Below are 17,685 nucleotides of genomic sequence, written 5' to 3' on the forward strand. Positions count from 1 at the left end.
ATCGGTAGAATAGAATTCTTCAAAAATCCAACTGATAGTGAAAAGATTAATGAATTAATAGTTTATCTTTTTTAGTGATTCCTATACACTTGTAAAGGTTTCAGCTGTTTACAATAACTGAAGCCTTAGAAAGTTGTATATTATGATAAAATTTTTATAGTTCCTGCGGTCGAATATAGAAAAATGGTGACAAACAATTCACATCAGAGTTCGATATGTTTAGACTGACATTGGTTTTGTGTTCGTACTTTTCAAATAATATTGGATTCAACTAATGGTTTGTAATGATAGTGTGTCCATTTCTCTACTACACAAGGATGGACGTTTTTCTTTTTACCAAGTCCCGACAGTTTTAGAAAAACTAAATGCGCAGAATTTACTTATTATCCGTTTTAAATGTTGAAAGTAATATGTAGAAAGTGGACTTACAACCGTGATGCCTAGACTGTTTATTTCACGCATTATTTTATCGTGAGATGTTAAAAGCTGGACACGACGCTAGTTCTTGATGTGATTGTTAAATTACTCCAACATTTTTTGGCAGTTTTTTCAAACTTAGTATCCCATAATATTTCAAAAACATAAAACTGAGTTTTATTCAACATCACATCTTAATTTTGTATACACACACACACACACGTTAGCACAGTAACTACCCTAGTTTTCATTAGTGTTATAATACATTCTCCGTTCATTATTTAGAATTGTGACAAACTTTTGTCTGTTTTCACATTTTTGTCCATATTTAAATTTGTCCTATAAATACAGGTGTGAATGTTACATCAAGAACACTCAGTGTTTTTTTTCTTGTACAGTTTAGATAGGCTAATATTTTGCTTTCACCAAGATTTTTCAACATTTTTCACACGTACGAGTTTTCGGAGCATACATAGTTTAGTCTGGGACGCAGTCGCATCTCAATTGTACTGCCATTTTGATCCAGAAGAGGGCTGAACTGTCTATTGGGTCAAGTTCAAGGCTTAAAAAAGAAGGACCTGAAGAAATATCACTGTTTGAGAGGACTATCTGTGACAGCTGCGTGGGAAGACATTCATATCACAATATGACAGGTTCAGATCGTGAGGTTATCCTGGCGTATAAGTTACTGAAAATCTGTGAAGTGAAATTATACTACATCGTATATGCATTAGAAACATTCACATCTTAATGAAGACATTTTCTGTAGTGACCGAGTTTGAAGTTGTAATTTCGAAAAGTTTACAGGAGAGGAGGAACCTGAACAAACTTAAGTGACGCCTGCATCAACAGAAGCTCAATTACAACCCGGAGCTCTCCTGTTGCAAGCACTTTCAGGTGTTTCATCACAACCACACTTTTTTTGGATGGCCAGGGTTTCCTAGACCTCTCAGTGATGGTTGTACTGCATCAGCATGAGGTACACCCTTCTTCATGGTAATATAGGCAGGAGAGATGGTGTGTGTGCTATGTTCCTAGACCATTATGACATTTGGAAATAAATTCACACATAATGTGGACTAAGTATGTCTTCAAATATTGCACATTGATGAAATATGACCATTTATGTTTTAAATGACTTTTTTGAGTAAACAGCCTCTCATAGTGTAGGGCCTATTCACAACACAGTGTTAAACTCATTGCAAAATGAAATATGATAAAGGGCTTATTGCATCTCCATAAGAAACTGCTTAATACTGCCTCATTTGTGTTACTGCGTGATTTTAAAAGTATCTAGGGATGGAGGGTACAGAAAGATGTTGAGGATAATGAGAAGGGCTGGGGCACATGCAAGTCCTATAATATTCACATAATCTTTCCTCTTGGCAGTACCATTTCTCATATCATATTACTCCATAAGAAGGCAACATAGAGAGGGGCCTTTGTTCAACAAGAGTCGCTGACAGGAGGGGGTAAGGCGACTTGGCTTATTCTGAGTGAGGTTTTAATTGTGTTATCTCTGTTGATGAATAGACAAATATCAATTATGCCCACCACAGTGAAGTATAACTTCATCTTCATGCACTACTGTTGGAACAATTATGATGAGCATTTTTTCAACAAATTATTTCTTTGTTAGGATAAAATCTACAAACTTTCACAGCTTCTCGTTAATTCAACCGTGACATTCATCGGGTAAAAGTCAGTTCATTACCAGTGCTCTTCACAGAGTTTTTAAGAGGCAGGACCCCCAAACTCTCTTGACCTACCCCTAATATGTGCGCCCCCCCCCCCACCACACACACAAAGGTGTATGTTAACAATATTTCAAAGCACGGCTACTAAAGCGTTCCCTCAAAGTATTCCCCATTGCATGATGTTCAGGTACGGATTCTGTCTTTTCTTGTTAGTGACTGTCTAGTTGATGTGCATAGTTGAGTTGTGACTATGTCTTCACTATCCGTTGTGTCAGTATCATCAGTTCGAAATGCTGATGTGAAATCTCTTAAAACTGTAGAGTCCTGGACAATCTCTTCTGCAGATAGATTGTTGACAAACGCATATTTGCTCTCATTTATCCTGTTCGGTTTCAGAAACTTTTAACTGTGGGTACTTGACATGCAGACGTTTCTTCGGGTTCCAGGTGTTATGTGCAATAGACTCATTACTTTCGCATTGATACACATATTTATCAAAGAGTTTCTTTAGACTGTTGAGACGGAGTATTTCCTTGTCTTTCCTCTTGTATAGGCCGATGCTTAGAGAGGAAGCGAGTGTAACCTTTGTGGCAGGTAGAGTAATATCTCATCCCCTTGGCGATATAGTCTTGATTTTCTATATGAACTAGTATATTGCGATCTTGTCTGAGTCTTGCACCCTCAAGTAACAGTCAACAAATTCACACTACACCAAATGCTCTCTGCGTCCTTTTCGGTTGAAATTGTCAGTTGTGCAATTGTCACACCGACAAATTACACATATCTGGGGCAGAACATGACTACGTATTGACTGGTATCTTTGGTCAACCCCTGTACTTGAACCTCTTAGCAACAGGCTCAGAGTCAGGGGGTCTTCTTGGCAATTCTGCATCTGGAACAAAATGAAAGAATTCATCTTTGGAAACCTTTTGTGAAATTCAACCCTGAAGAAGCATTTTGACTGCAATACATTGCAATTTCCGCCTGTACACTTGAATACTGCAGTGCTTTGAATAACATTTCAATTAATTTCCAGAAAAAGAGTTAGAATATGAAGTGGAAGCATCGCTTATGGTAACTGACCTTCATCGCTTAAGTTAGGTACGCATAGGCTAGGCCTAACATTAAGTTCACCAGTTGTCGTTTTGTTATCGACAACTTCGCCAAAGTTTCCTGTGAAATTCCTTTCAATTTCAGCCTAAACCCGGTCAAGTCTTGCTACACATGTACACTTCTTAAGAATTTTCGCCACATTTGTTCTTCAAAGAGTTTGATTTCACCTGAAATTCCCAGAATATGAGCAAGGCATGTCATTTAACGCTAATCGTGAATTTCAATGTTTATAAAGCTTTGTTGTCATCGCAGGGTTTTAGTACGCTGTATGTGATTGGTCTACAAAAGTGCAACACGCCGAAAACGTTTGATACGTTCTATCTGATTGGTTAAAAAATGTGTTTTTTTTTATTTTGTTTTTTCAATTTTTATCAATAATTTGTACTTCCTGCACGCGGAATCGCTCAGTTATATTTCTTTTCCAAATTACTGAGTTTAATTTTGGGAAAAGCAAGTCCAATCTGATGGAGCTGCGAAACTAAATAAAAGATATATGCCCCATAGCCGATATTAACAATATTCATGTTTTGTTTTTCTTTCTTTTCTTTTTTTGTTCCCCCTCGAAAAGAGTGATTTTGTATAAATTATAAAACAATAGCATAGGAAGACTCATTTGTGAAGATTTTGTGTAGACTTCGTTATAAATATATTTTAGTTTTCTATTGTGAAAAATTGTTGCCATCTACTTTGTTTCTCTCTTCGGTGTTGGTGGTAACAGTATTATGGATTTTCGGAAACTAATGCAGATAAGCTAAGAATAAAAAGAAGTGATGACACCATAATTCAGAGTTTCTGATATATATGTTGAGTTCACCTGTATGTTATCGCAGCACGTGAAATGACGATAAAAATGGTATAAAAGCAGTGAATTGTTGTACGATCGGTTCTTAAAATACGAAACTCTTTGTTATATTAATGTTAACTTCTGTTATCAAGGGATGCAACCCAAGTACCCGGCCTTGATAAATGTCTATTTTTAGCGGGTAGATCGGTGTCTCATACCGTTCTCATACTTTTGTATTTCAGTAAACAGAGCTCAAATATGTTGTTTATGAAGGTAAAAAAAAAGTGTAATTTCTGTGTGTTCATTTAAACCAGTTTTTAGGTTATTCTGACCCATTGGAATGATAGTGACCAATAGTGACTGCAAGCCTTGCTAAAAACACCTTGTTCTGAATTGAGATAATTTTTTTACGAGTTTCCATTTGGATTGGCAATTCTGTTAAACAGGAATTAGATTTATGCTTATTATCAATCGAAGAAATTACAAAAAAAGCTAAAAGTAATCATAATTTGTTGCCTTTTTACATTTTATTCTGAGTGTGACTGCTAATTTATTTTAGTTTCAGAAATTACAACAACAAAAGAGAAGCGAAATAAATTTTTACTTTTTGTGTTTGTTTCTACAGCCACGCCCATCTTACAGTGCCAAGCCTCGTGGTTGGTCAGCCACTGGTCTTTCAGGTCCTCCTCCCTTTAGACCTTACCTTTCAGGTCGATATCCCACTCCTCTGGTGCCACCGGCATATGGAACCTACCCTCATCAGAACGTAAGTTTTGTGTGTGTGTGTGCGTGCATATATATTATTACATGATTTTTTGTGTTTTAAGATGGATTTTTTTAGGCGCCTGAGATGAAAAGTACACCAGTAAGTACTTTTAACACTCGTAAAAAGAAATTACATTGTTAGGTATTCGTATAGAACAACTTGCTGTTCGATACAAGCTGTAGATTTTTGATACTGGTCATTTAAATTAGTTGAAATTTAATTTGCTTACTAGTCGTTTTGCTAAACTCGCGTAATGCAATAGTTTTCTAATGAATGTTACGTTTTTTTAACAATATGAAAAAGTTGCCAAGCATCTTGTGCTTTGGGACGTGAATGCTAAAAATTATCGTACAGGATTCAAAATGTTATTTAAATCCATTGCAGTGGTAATTGGAAGAGGTTTTATCGTCCATACGTCTGATATATCTGTGTTTATTATAGAAGTTAATATTAAGTAATGTTAAAATTACAGATAGGTATTCATCAATGGTTGCAGTGAGAGTTCCGTACAAAGTTGAAGTTATTTTCAATTACTTGTTCTGATGGAAATTTCGTTCCTTAAGTAGCCTGGATACCAGCATTCATACTCTTAATAGTAGCGCCCCCCCCCAGTGGCACAGCGGCATGTCTGCGGACTTGCAACGCTGGAAACCGGGTTTCGATACCCGTGTTGGGTAGAGCACAGATAGCCCATCGTGTAGCATTGTGCTTAACTTCAAACAAACAAATCTTAATAGTGGCTAATATCGTGTTTCGTGCGTAATTAATAAACATCCTCACATTAACAACGCTTCAACATTAAGTAGTTTTTGTTTTTGCCATTTAAACATTTTTTATATATCGCTGTTGTCAACTTTTAAAACTTACAGGTTACTTGAGTAACTGAGGGATAAATCACTGTATGAAGATATAAAGTATACAGCAGCGTGATGATGATTGTCATCGCTTCTTAAATTCAATAAAACCAAAATAAACTTCAACTTGGAATATATCTTGTAATAATTCAACATTTTTAAACATCAATAGAATAATGTATACTTAAACAGTGGGTCGCTGTGCCTAATGAAAGTTCATTAACTTAATAGGCCTCGGAAAAAAAGTTTATGAATCCATAACTAAATTACACGTTTCCCCGGTGACACTTTAAGTAACGACTGTAGCAGTCTACAGAAAATCATTATATATTTTCAAATGTAAGATAAATCATATTTTTATTATATGAGCCCTCCAGTGGCACAGCAGTATGTCTGCGGACTTACAATGCTAGAAACCGGGTTTCGATACCCGTGGTGGGCAGAGCAGAGATAGCCCATTGTGTAGCTTTGTGCTAAATTACAAACAAATTTATTATATGAAATCAATTCTATTAGATAAATATCGAGATTTAAACACTTTGTTTTTTTGTATTCCATACATATTGGTCTGGCATGGCCAGATGGTTAGGGCGCTCGGTTAGGGTCGCGGGTTCGAATCCCTGTCCTACCAAACATGCTCGCCTTTTCAGCCATTGGGGCGTTATAATGTGACGGTCAATCCCACTATTCGTTGGTAAAAGAGTAGCCCAAGAGTTGGCGGTGAGTGGTGATGGCCTTCCTTCTAGTCTTTTACTGCTAATTTACGGACGGCTAGCGCAGATAGCCCTCGTGTAGCTTTGCGCGAAATTCAAAACACACAAACCATACATTTTACAGAGGATAATTTTTAATCATTGCGTTTTGTCTTTAAAAACTGACGTACACGGAGTGAACGGGTGGCCTTCCTGCTCTTATGCCCTCAAAGTGAAACAAATTGTCAACAACTACGAAAAGAAACACTTGCTTCCACATTTTGCTTGCTGCGAATTATTTGAGGAGAAAACGATTTTAGCTCTGAAATTAATGAAACACAGAAACTTGTAGGATTTTACAGTAAAAACAAAACTAATTGTGATATGCTATTAAGTGTTAGTACGCTAGAATTCACTGTTTCGTTTCATATCATAAAAGTGGTTACAAGACAAGTTGAATAGAAATAAAAGAGGACGTGTTTGCTTATGGCTTTTTTATCGTATGTGTTCTAGAAGCAATTCGTAGTCCCCATAATCTCACCTAGCAACCTCCTTCCCCCCAAAAAAACGCTTGTCTTATGTTACTTGAAAGTTGTCCCGCGTACATAACTGATTAAAAACTATTTGCGTAACTTTGCTTCAGGATAAAGCGACAATATTTTAAAATTTTCTATCAAGCAAGCTACCAGTGGTGTATCATGCTTCAAAACTTAATAATTTGTGAGAACATTGTTTTGTCAATGTTTCTAGAAGTGTAACAGTAACCTTTTCTTTTACCAGAAAATAGTTTGTTTTTATTTCTTTTGTCGTAATGAAGGATTTTTAACCTCGTGAAGTGCGTTATATTTACCCTTACGCAATCATTACAGTTAGTATATTTCTTAACATTTTGTTTACTAGATGGCAGCACTAATAAACAGTGATTCATTGAGTAGGTATTTATTTGTACTAGTTATTTAAACATGCAGTGAAATAATGTAAAGATGTAGGAAAATATCTAATGTAGTAACTATGTTTGAGACTCTCTTCCGGTGGCATCAACGGTAAATTTGAGGTCTAATAATGTAAAAACTGAGGTTTAATCCTTGCGGTGCGCAGATAACTCACTGAGAAGTTTTGCGATTATATAACAAAGAGTTTGATGGAGAAGAAAATGCTTAAATTGTAGGGAATATAGCATCTTAATTTGACGTAATTCGATGTATTGAGAATACAAGAAAGCATTTTTTTAATGTACTTCGTCGTTTGTTTACAAACGGGCAAAATATCCTGATAACACAATTTACTTTTCATAATAAGAAACTCTTAAGATATTTATTGATTTGAAAAAAAAATTATTATGAAAAAATCACAGATATAAAAATGGTCCGATAATTTTACGCTGTCAATAGATGGCGATGGAGTAGTATGAGGGAGTGGGACACTTGTTTCGAAGTCGATATTGGTATTTTAACGGCTTGCACGTCACGTGGTAGAAGGGATAGAGCTGGAATCGACTGGCACAGGAAGTTAGACCTGACTGACCTCACTACTAGAAAAGCTGTATGTCGTGTGTATAGCACAGCCAAAGTTCCTCAACCTTGAGTTTTGAAGGAACTGAGCGGCTGGGAGGGAGGGCTTCAAGTAAGGAGGAGGGAACATACAAGCTTAGCCGGTCTGCTTGTATAGTGCTCCCATCAGTCTAGTTGGCCATTACGTGAAATGTCTTCACATGCTTATGTAGTAGTTCGTTCGTAAGAGAAGAAGAAAAGAAAGAAAAAAACCGCCACAACTTAGATATCCGGATCTAAAGTCAAGGGAAATTACTGGAGCACGGAACCTGGTATACGGATACTCAAGTCCCTTACTGCTTGATAAAAGAACCCGAAGTTTATATAAGTATACGTGTTTTACTTATCGCTTTTGTACTTCATCGCAAAGGGATATAAAATTTTCGTAAACGACCTTGCTCCTACTTTTGGTTGTGGAATTTAAGAACAGTTAATTAAATTATTAGCCGATTTTACTGTGATTAACTAAGACATATCTATTTATTGAGGCGATTTTTCGAAACTCAATTAAACTTGCGTGCGAGTCACACGATTCACGTTTGTTCAAAATGCAGTCTTATCAAAGTAGGATTGGGTACTGCGAAACCAGTCGAAAAAGTGTATCCTACAGTAACTTTTACCAAAACAAGGTAAGATAAAGTTAGGTGAATGAATGGCATTATTAATGTATAAATTGGTCAAGATATCTAATTAAAGTAAGAATTGTTTAAGAAAATTACGAAACAATTTGTGTGCTGTGAGTGGATCTTTGAAACGATGTATGTTCTGATTAGAATACCATGTAATTATCCCAGCTGGCCTGATGAGTCCTGGTGTTGGACGAAGAGCCTCTTCGGCACTGGATATAGTATGGTTGGCATATTATTCTTTGCTTTCACTTCTTAGTTCTGAGAAGAAGTGATACATCCCTTTGATTACCTGTGTTATATAGTCCTCATTATTGCATTTTTACATTTTTGTTAATATGAATACATTTTAGTTCTGCGCATTATAATACTAACTGACTAGAAATTAATCATTAAAGTTTTTTTTCTTCCACATATTACATTTATTATACTTACCACAATTACGAGAAGCATACATAAATCATGTCGGACATATGCTTGTTTGATATTTTGGTGATATAAGATATATTTGCAATACTTTTGTTCATCTGGTTTGTTTTTTAATAAGAAGGGAAACTTTCAGGAAAGGTAATTTTCTTCCAGTTGCGAAGGTTTTTCTCTTTCTGTCATTTCACAATTGTATTTAGTGTACATATACTTGTGATATATTGTTATTCATACGTGTATGTAATTTTCACAGTAATAAAACATTGAGAAGTGAAATACACTGTAGCATTAGGGCGTGGCTCTGCGCATCAGTTTCTTAGCTGTACCGAGAGCATGCGGATCAAGCCAGCCAGCATTCAGGTGCGCACCACCTCCGAGTATATAAGAAAGAAGAAAAAAAAGATCCGAAATATTGGGAAACGGTTGACTGTTTAGACTCTTATCGTGACAAAATGAATTTGTATAAAAGTTTATTTTGGCATATGTCCTAGACGAGATTTTTAGAAATTAAAAAATTATTTTGACTGTGTAAACGGTCACAAAGATAGTTGCTTTCAAATTATGTCATGGACATCTATACTTATTTGATTTTTATTTATAAAACAGCATAAAAGTCCATCAGTACTTAACGCATTAGGTCATTTCCTCATGAAAACTTTAAAAAATCCAAGTATCCAGTGCATCATGTTAAGTATATATTTTATATTAGAGAAGAAAAAGTCCACTGTCAGTTTCGACGACAGCTAAAGTCGTACGACCTCGGACGATTTTGCGCGACAAGGTAAAAGGTTCGTCACGCCCATTGCTCCTAGATCCACATCATATGGATAGTTTGTTAACAGCAATTAAAATCTTGCCCGGTGAAGACCAGTTTTCGCCTATAATCATATGCTTCTCATTATAATTCCTCTACAAACGTTCAATTATCCTATAATATTGTTTCGGCTCCCCTTGGACTCTTGTTCCGTATAGCTAGGGGCTCTCCTTGTTAATGTTCTTAGCTGGGGAACTGTCCCCTGGGCCCACTCTTTATCGAAGATAACACTGTTTCTTTCGATGTGATCTATCAACGTTTTATTTTTAACTTAAATTTAAAACACTCGCTTTTAAATATGGTCACTACGTAATTGCATATCAATTATTATTCCATTTAATGTGGTTTGAAAATTCTTGATCCATTGATGCGTTTTCATAATGATGCTTTTCACGCGTTTTGAACTACCAACCATCTTTATCCAATTGAATTAATTGTAGTGAGTAACCAATAAAATGTTAAGATCATCCAAAGACTTTATAAGTTTCAATAAATAATAAACAAAATTGAATAACAAAAAGAAGAAGAAGATTTAAGTACTTAAAAGTGAACTCGAATTATTGTTTACATAATGAAAACTTAGCGGTATGTATTGCGCAGAAACCTACAATTGCGAAAGCACACGTTTCACAGAACAGTTAGTATTTTGCTGCAAATACGAGTTGAAAGTCAAGTAAGAGGAAGGGGTGTCAAAGAAAACACCCAGAAGAGAGGCTGGTATCATCCGAAGAATTTCAAAACCCAATCGATTAAATAAGTTCTCAGAAATATGTGCATAAATATGGGATGTGGATAAAGTTAGAATCAACAGAACTGGTTAAAGGTGGTTACAAGGAAATGGTTTACTATGATAACTTGCAGCCATATAAGAGCGTAATATTCCATGTATGAGCAGGGTCAAGCATTTCAAATTTGTAAGATATATCAAAAATGGCAAAATTTGTGGGCAAACGTACCATGAGTTGGTGAACCAAAGGGTGGGCTCTTTAGAGATTTTAGGATGTCTTTAGAGAGGTGAATGTGAGAAGGTTAAGCAAAGTAGTAGAATATAGTGTTAGACGTGTGGGTGGTAAGGTGGCTTTCTTCTGTGAGAGTGGAAGGTATCGTCAAAGTTAATGTATAATGAAGGATAAGAAGTACCACAGCATCTTGGTTTGTACATAGTACCAAGTGGACGACTTTTGAATTACCCTGATCGTGAATTGCAGTAAGATAATGACCCAACTGTTGAAACAGTGCATTTTAATTTTTATAAGTAAGAACATACTGAAATTGTATTTAATTAGCTATAATCATTATTGGGTTGGTTTTTAGTTTTGGTCTGAGTAGGAAAAATGCTCTGATAGTAAGTTAATATTATTTACTGCCTACGTGAATATTTGCTGGCCAAAGAAAGAGCTTCCAATATATAATTATAAAACGGCCATCTCAAAGTTCTGATTCTAATTCTATTCAAAATGTGTGGCACCAGGTAAAAGTATTGTTTCGAATGAGAATGGGGAGATTGTGTAGGGAAAAAGAAGGATGTACCGAATGATAGTCTCAAAAAATATGTTCCATGTATAGAGGACAACTTATATAATATATTAATTATTCAATATATCTTTCAGAATTCTTTTTTTTTTTAATGCGCAGTGTTATCATGTGAACTATAAGAATGATAATCAAACCAAATCAAGTTTTCTTCAGATGGTGTAGGTCAGATTGTGAATTCGAGGGTTCATGGTTCGCCTCTTGATACTGTAAAATTGCGGCCTGAACTTTAAGGCCGGGGATAGGTTATAAGGGTGACTTTCAATTCTCAGTATTCGTTTATAGTAACTCAAGAGTTGTCAGTGGATTCTGTTGACTAGTTAGTTGCCTTCCCTCAAGTCCATCAATTCAAAATTGGGGAGGCTAGCACAGATAACCCTTGCCTAGTTTTACGCGAATATCCAAAACAACCAGAAGCCAAATGGTGAAGTTATTAATTTTACAAAGCATTATCGCAGAAAATACAAAAGAAAAGTAAATGTCTTGTATAATACGCTATTATTTTTCTATGTGAGTCTTTTGTTTTACACAGAGCATTACACCATGTGTTTATGCTGCCATACAGTTCATCAATGTACTATTGTGAAATATTGTTTCAAATGCCCTTTATTACTTCCCACAATGCTGGCAGGTTGTTTGGTAACCTTTGACCTTTACGTTTTTTATATAAATCCTTACATACTCAAGAATGCTCATGTCGGGACTTTGTGTAGGGCAAGCCTTGGTTTTGAGTATTCCATCAGTTTCTTTACTGTCAGTATATTGTTTCATCACATTCGCTTTACGCTTGTAATCATTAATTTACTGGAAGATAAGTTGTGGGCTTGAAGTAATGTATCAGAATGCACCTGGATTTGTCAACAGTCCAGTGTTATAAATTGTATGTAGATCACGGATATTGTTGGCTGAAAGCAAATTTATGATTTATTGTAGGTGTAAATTGACTATCATACCGTTTTTCTCCTTAATTTAATGGGGTAGCAGCATCAGAATGGATCTCGTCATGCTGCCACGAAATCGTTCTCTACACTTTTAAGTCGTAGGTTGCTAGAAGAGTGACGGTCAAATCCCACTATTCGATTAAAGTGGAAGAGAGTTTGGGATGGGTGATGTTGGCTTGATGCCTTCGGAAGTATTGTCTGTCAGTTTGAAATTAGGAACTATTAGAGAGATAGCCCTTGGGTAGTTTTGTACATCCCCCCCCCCCCAAAAAAAAAACAACAACAAGCAAAACAAACTGTCCACGATTGTCACAGCTAATGATTGGTTTGGTTATGTCTGCGCAGCAGCAGCAGGTTTCGAGAAGTTACCACCTCTTGCTAATGTGTATATTGCTGTTCTCGAGGTGGCATTTACAGCATGGTCGTTGGCATGATCTGTACTCGTCCTTCGCCCGTGTCGTAAAACAAAAACAACACATTCTGGGATATTTAACGTCATTTTTGGAAAGTTTAGATTTTGTACCTCGACCACTTCGATTATTGACAGTGCTTGTTTCGTGTATCCTCTTTAGAATTTTATATATATGAAACTGAAACATGGGGTCTTCCGCAATCTCTCTCGCGTGAATATTCTTGAGTAGTTAAAACTGATTTCTACGTGCTTCATCATGCAACATTTTAGTCCTGGAAGCCATGACTGGAATAGCACTCTTATTACTATGGATTGTGTGTGTGTGTGTGTGTGTTTTATTATATCAAAGCTATATCGGGCTATTTGCTGTCTCCACCGAGGAGAATCGAACCCCTGATTGTAGCGTTGTAAATCCGTTTAGTACAGATTCAGTGTCGTTGGGTAAATACTTGTTTGCTAAAAAAAAAATTATATATTTAAGAATGTAAAATTATCGAAATGCATAGCAAATTATTGTTTGTCTTGTGCAGGGGCGGCTCGCAGTTAATATTACGGAGAAAGTCGGCCATCAACTCCACTTCTAAAAATAGAGAACAGTAAAACAGGTGCTTACCTCAGAGGTCTCGATTTATTTATACGTGAAAACGAGCCGTCGGTCTTATTGCTGCAAACACGTTGGTAATGTCGTTGTGCCAGACAAGATCTAACTATTGTTCGACCTGTAAAACTCCTAAATAACCTTCAAATCAAAATAAATTGTCGCACTTCGTAAATATGTCACTTCGCTTCATTTAGTGAAATTTACTTTTAATTGTTTATATCCTTGAAAACACTGAATAATCACAGAAATAAAAATTTGTACCAGCCCTTGAGCACTGCGACCTTGCGAAGCTTGCGTGATATCTTGGTTGCCGACTTTTAAAATGATTTTCGTTGGTCGTTTTTAAAACATAATTCTGACTGGCTTTATTAGCTCTGCGGCTGGCATCAAAATCGTAATTAAACTCGACAAGAAAGCTTGTCTTCTCTAGGGTGTTTCCGTCCAGCATTGATAAATTATACAGATAAAAATGGAGCTGACTAAATTGACTAAGTTAAGAAATACGCGCACACCGATGTGATGTGAGATTATAATCTGAACATGGTGTAAAAATATAAATGATTTTGTCCATCTGTATATGTGTAATGTATATCAAGCAACCTTGTAGAATTTTGAACAGCCTAATTTTACCGACTTTAAACACCCGAATTCATGAATCACGATAGATATCCTCTGACAACGAAGTAAAAATATAAATTGATTTTGTATGTCTGTACATGTGTACGATTGGACCTTGGAGAACTTTTGGCAACCTAATTCAATCGATTTTAAACGGCCACACAGTTAAATCGCAATAGAAACCGTTCTAATAGTGAAGAGCTTATACGTAAGTGGTTTGGTTTGTATAAGAGGAAGCTACCACAGTCAGTATATTTATATGTTTAGAGATGTGTGTATTATGCATTATTAACAGATTAAAGAAAAATCAACGCAGGGAATATTTCTTACTAAAATAGTTATGTATTCTACTCATAATTCAACCTGAGAAATCATATTTTATTTTGATCTTTATATCTGCAATTTTCTGAACAAAATGTATTTAGCCTGGTATTATATCTTGAGAAAACCATTAAACAAACCATAGAAACGAAATATGACCGAGTGCATGAAATGGTTATTACTATTATAAAGACCTGTATCAGTGTGCACGTGAGAAAGAGGTTCTACTTACTTTTTACTTTGTTTTTCAGTTGCTGTTCGATGCAGTTATGCTTAAACAAATGCCCACGAGTTTGATAGAGAATAAAGATAAATTATTGAATGCATTTATTATACGGATCACTTTTCTTCTGACTTGTTTGTTTATAATTAAACTATTATAACTTATTAACTCCATAACGTTTAAGATAACTGTAAGTGGACATTTTATCCCCAAAATATAAAGACTTTTACTCTTCAAAGCTTAAGATATTAAGGTCAGCTTAGTTTGCGAAAGATTACTTTAGGTCAGAAAAATACAGTAGGAGGCCTACTTTAATGTCACTCCTTAACCCTAGAATTACCATCACGTTTTTATTAGCAGTGTGTGCACCAAATTGCTTGTGGGTCCATGACTTTGTTGGTTGAAGAATCTCTTGTTACATATGAATCATAAGGAAATGGTAACAAAAATACTCTAGATATTGTGATTAATCCCACTAAATAAATCCTTCTAGAATCCCCCATGTATTTTACATAGAAAATGAATGTTTTTACTCCACACTTTTGGTCAGTTCGAAGTTGGCACTAAGTGTTGTAATAGGTAAAAACATAAAATCGTTCAATATGATGTAATATGTGGAGCCCACCGATATGGATCGGTACAAAGACAATTTGGTAATTTAAGGGTTGATAATGTCTAACTAGAAACACTAACTAGAATATTTAATAACTAAAAACTTAATTTTACATTGTAAGGACAAAATTTTCGCAATACGTATTAAATACTGCATAAGACCGGTGTATATATAATGCCGCAAGAATCAATTACTTATTTGATGATGCCGAATTAATGCCATTGCATTAAAGTGCACGATTAATTTTAGCCGTTTTTGGCCAGTTACTTTTATATTCAGTTTGCCACTTGTTCTCAAATCTTAAATGTATAGTTTTATATATATAATTGTTGAAATTGTTTTCTCGCTGAAAGTTGTTATACACTCGTGTTTTTTAGGTGAAAAATACTATACTGATGCTGATATTGATTGCACAATAAGCAACGCATTCACATTTTTCATTTAGCCCTAGAGAGCTTGTGTCGCTTGGGTTTTAAAGCTGCTGATTGGAAAATTTGAATGTTATGTTACCTATATTATAGAATAGAGCGAGAAGAAATAGATTTTGACGCGCATGTGCTGGAATATTACTATTTCTGTATGGGTGAGTCGAGTGATCCACATAAACATAGTAAAACAGTGATATTCTCTTACGAAGTTATGCGATGTTGTTTCTAGATAACACCTGTAAAATAGACACCCTCGTGTATTCTAATTCACATGTTCGAGGACATGTTTCCGTCTTTGCAGTCGAATGCGAGTGCACATGCACACGTGTTTTGATAACGTTTTTCTTCGTGTCAGGAAGTGTTTGTTCTGCATGACTGAGACACTATACGAACGTTCATCTATTATTTTTGAATACAGATAATAAAACCTTTTTCTGTATTCGTACGTGGTTAGAGAACAGCGTTACGGTTTGGTTGTAAATAGAAGTTAATTTCCAGCTACTGGTAAGTTAGTTTCTTCGTATAATGCAAATTGTCATTCTGTTAAATAAAGGTGTTTTAAACGTAAAGTCTAAGTTCATTATACAATTGAATGTTTATCGCATGCTAATGTGATTGATGTTAGATCAACGTATGACTATCCGAATTATTGGTGCGTCGTTACAGGTGCAGTGACGCAGGTGTTTATGCTTGAAAGTAATTTTTCAGGTGAAAATATATAGTGTACTCGGGAAGTCGGGTTGGATGATTATCTTGCAATGCCCAGATTCTTACCCCCTCTACTTAGCCCCAGGGTGGTAGTTAAGGGTTTGTTCGTTGTCCGCGACGTTGAGAAAATAAGATAAGCGATGCCTTTGTTTTATGTGTAAATTACGAACTTAAAAAAAAAAGTTTTTATTTGAAACAAACTGAAATAATTACATAGTTCACAAACCAGGTAGAATATAACATATACAGAAGTTTTTTTTTTATTATTTTTGTTAGTATCTTATTTTGAACATTTCAAACCATTACACTGAAAGAGGGTAATTTTTATTTTCATCTTGCATATTGGCCACTTAACTGAAATTACAGTTATCTTGTGACAAGCGAAGTAAAATTAACGTAGGAACTATATATATATAGCCGTATTGTGTTAATTGCATAATAACCTCGATCAAACTATGTGGTATAATCGAGGTAATCCAATAATGTAACAATGAGAGACCAAGATCAAACCAGTTTGTGGAATATACCAGTTCTTTCCGTAAAGAATAAAACTCGGTTATGATGTTATCAGCCTGGACACGATGTTGCAAGACACACGTATAAAATTAGATTTGCCTGCGCTCTTGAAGAACATAGTTAATTGATTATAACGTATGCTGTTTAATTGTTTTTCAGTTTCGTGTTCAACATTTTAGATAGCCATTATTATTCTTATTAACTTAATAGTCCTTGTCTTGCAAGAGCTTGAGTAAATTTACCGTAAAAAACTTTACAATTATAATTTTTAATTACATAGACTGATCTAGTGGCATACGTTAAAGATATGTACATCGCTTTTTTCATTTGTTCCCGCGTTTCCCCATTTTATATTATTTATTTTTCACCCACAATACTTTCTAATTAGAAACCAGATCTGTTATGAACGAATAACAAGGAAAGTTTGTTTCATAAACTTCACCGTTTTTACTGTGTGTGTATCTGGATGTGTGTTTGTGTGTACATACACACACACATATACTTGCATACACCTGTGAACAGAATTAAAAACTTATTTATACAAACCTGTTGAAACCAGTTTTCTTGACTTTTTTCCTTGAAATTCGGTGACGATAAGCCGTCAAGGTTACTCTTAACGGAATCACTGTAGGAAATTACATCGAATTATACAAGGAAAAGAGAGGAGGGGAATTAAATGAGTATTACTAACGTCACAGTTTGTTTACTGCTTATATTGGAACGTGTGCTTAAATACAGCACTTCTACTCGTTGTCTGTTTCATAAAGAAAAAGAACAATACTGTAATCGTTTTTCTAGTCTCCATTATTCACTAAATGTAGTTAGCAGATTGCAAAACACGTTCAGATTTATTTGAATTGTAATGATCATATGCATCACATAGAGAATCAAGTGCATGTTACACTAAGTTTATCGATCATGTGTTCCGTATCCTAAGAAATGTGATGATAAATTAATCAGTTTAAATTTGCCGTCACATATGGAGAATTAAGTGCATGTTACACTAAGTTTATCGATCATGTGTTCCATATT

General features: G+C 35.3%; 1 protein-coding gene across 8 annotated transcripts in view; it reads left to right on the forward strand.

The window, feature by feature from the left end:
- LOC106458387 (RNA-binding motif, single-stranded-interacting protein 1-like) overlaps positions 1–17,685 on the forward strand; it is a 133,749-nt gene that overhangs the window by 66,809 nt on the left and 49,255 nt on the right. For all 8 annotated transcript variants that reach the window (XM_022380810.1, XM_022380473.1, XM_013917931.2 and 5 more), the window contains one exon: positions 4,637–4,777. In XM_022380810.1, coding sequence (XP_022236518.1) covers positions 4,637–4,777 — 141 coding nt within the window. The remainder of the gene's footprint in view (positions 1–4,636; positions 4,778–17,685) is intronic.

The sequence above is a fragment of the Limulus polyphemus genome, unplaced genomic scaffold, assembly GCF_000517525.1.
Source record: "Limulus polyphemus unplaced genomic scaffold, Limulus_polyphemus-2.1.2 Scaffold0, whole genome shotgun sequence".
Classification (NCBI taxonomy): Eukaryota; Metazoa; Arthropoda; class Merostomata; order Xiphosura; family Limulidae; genus Limulus; species Limulus polyphemus.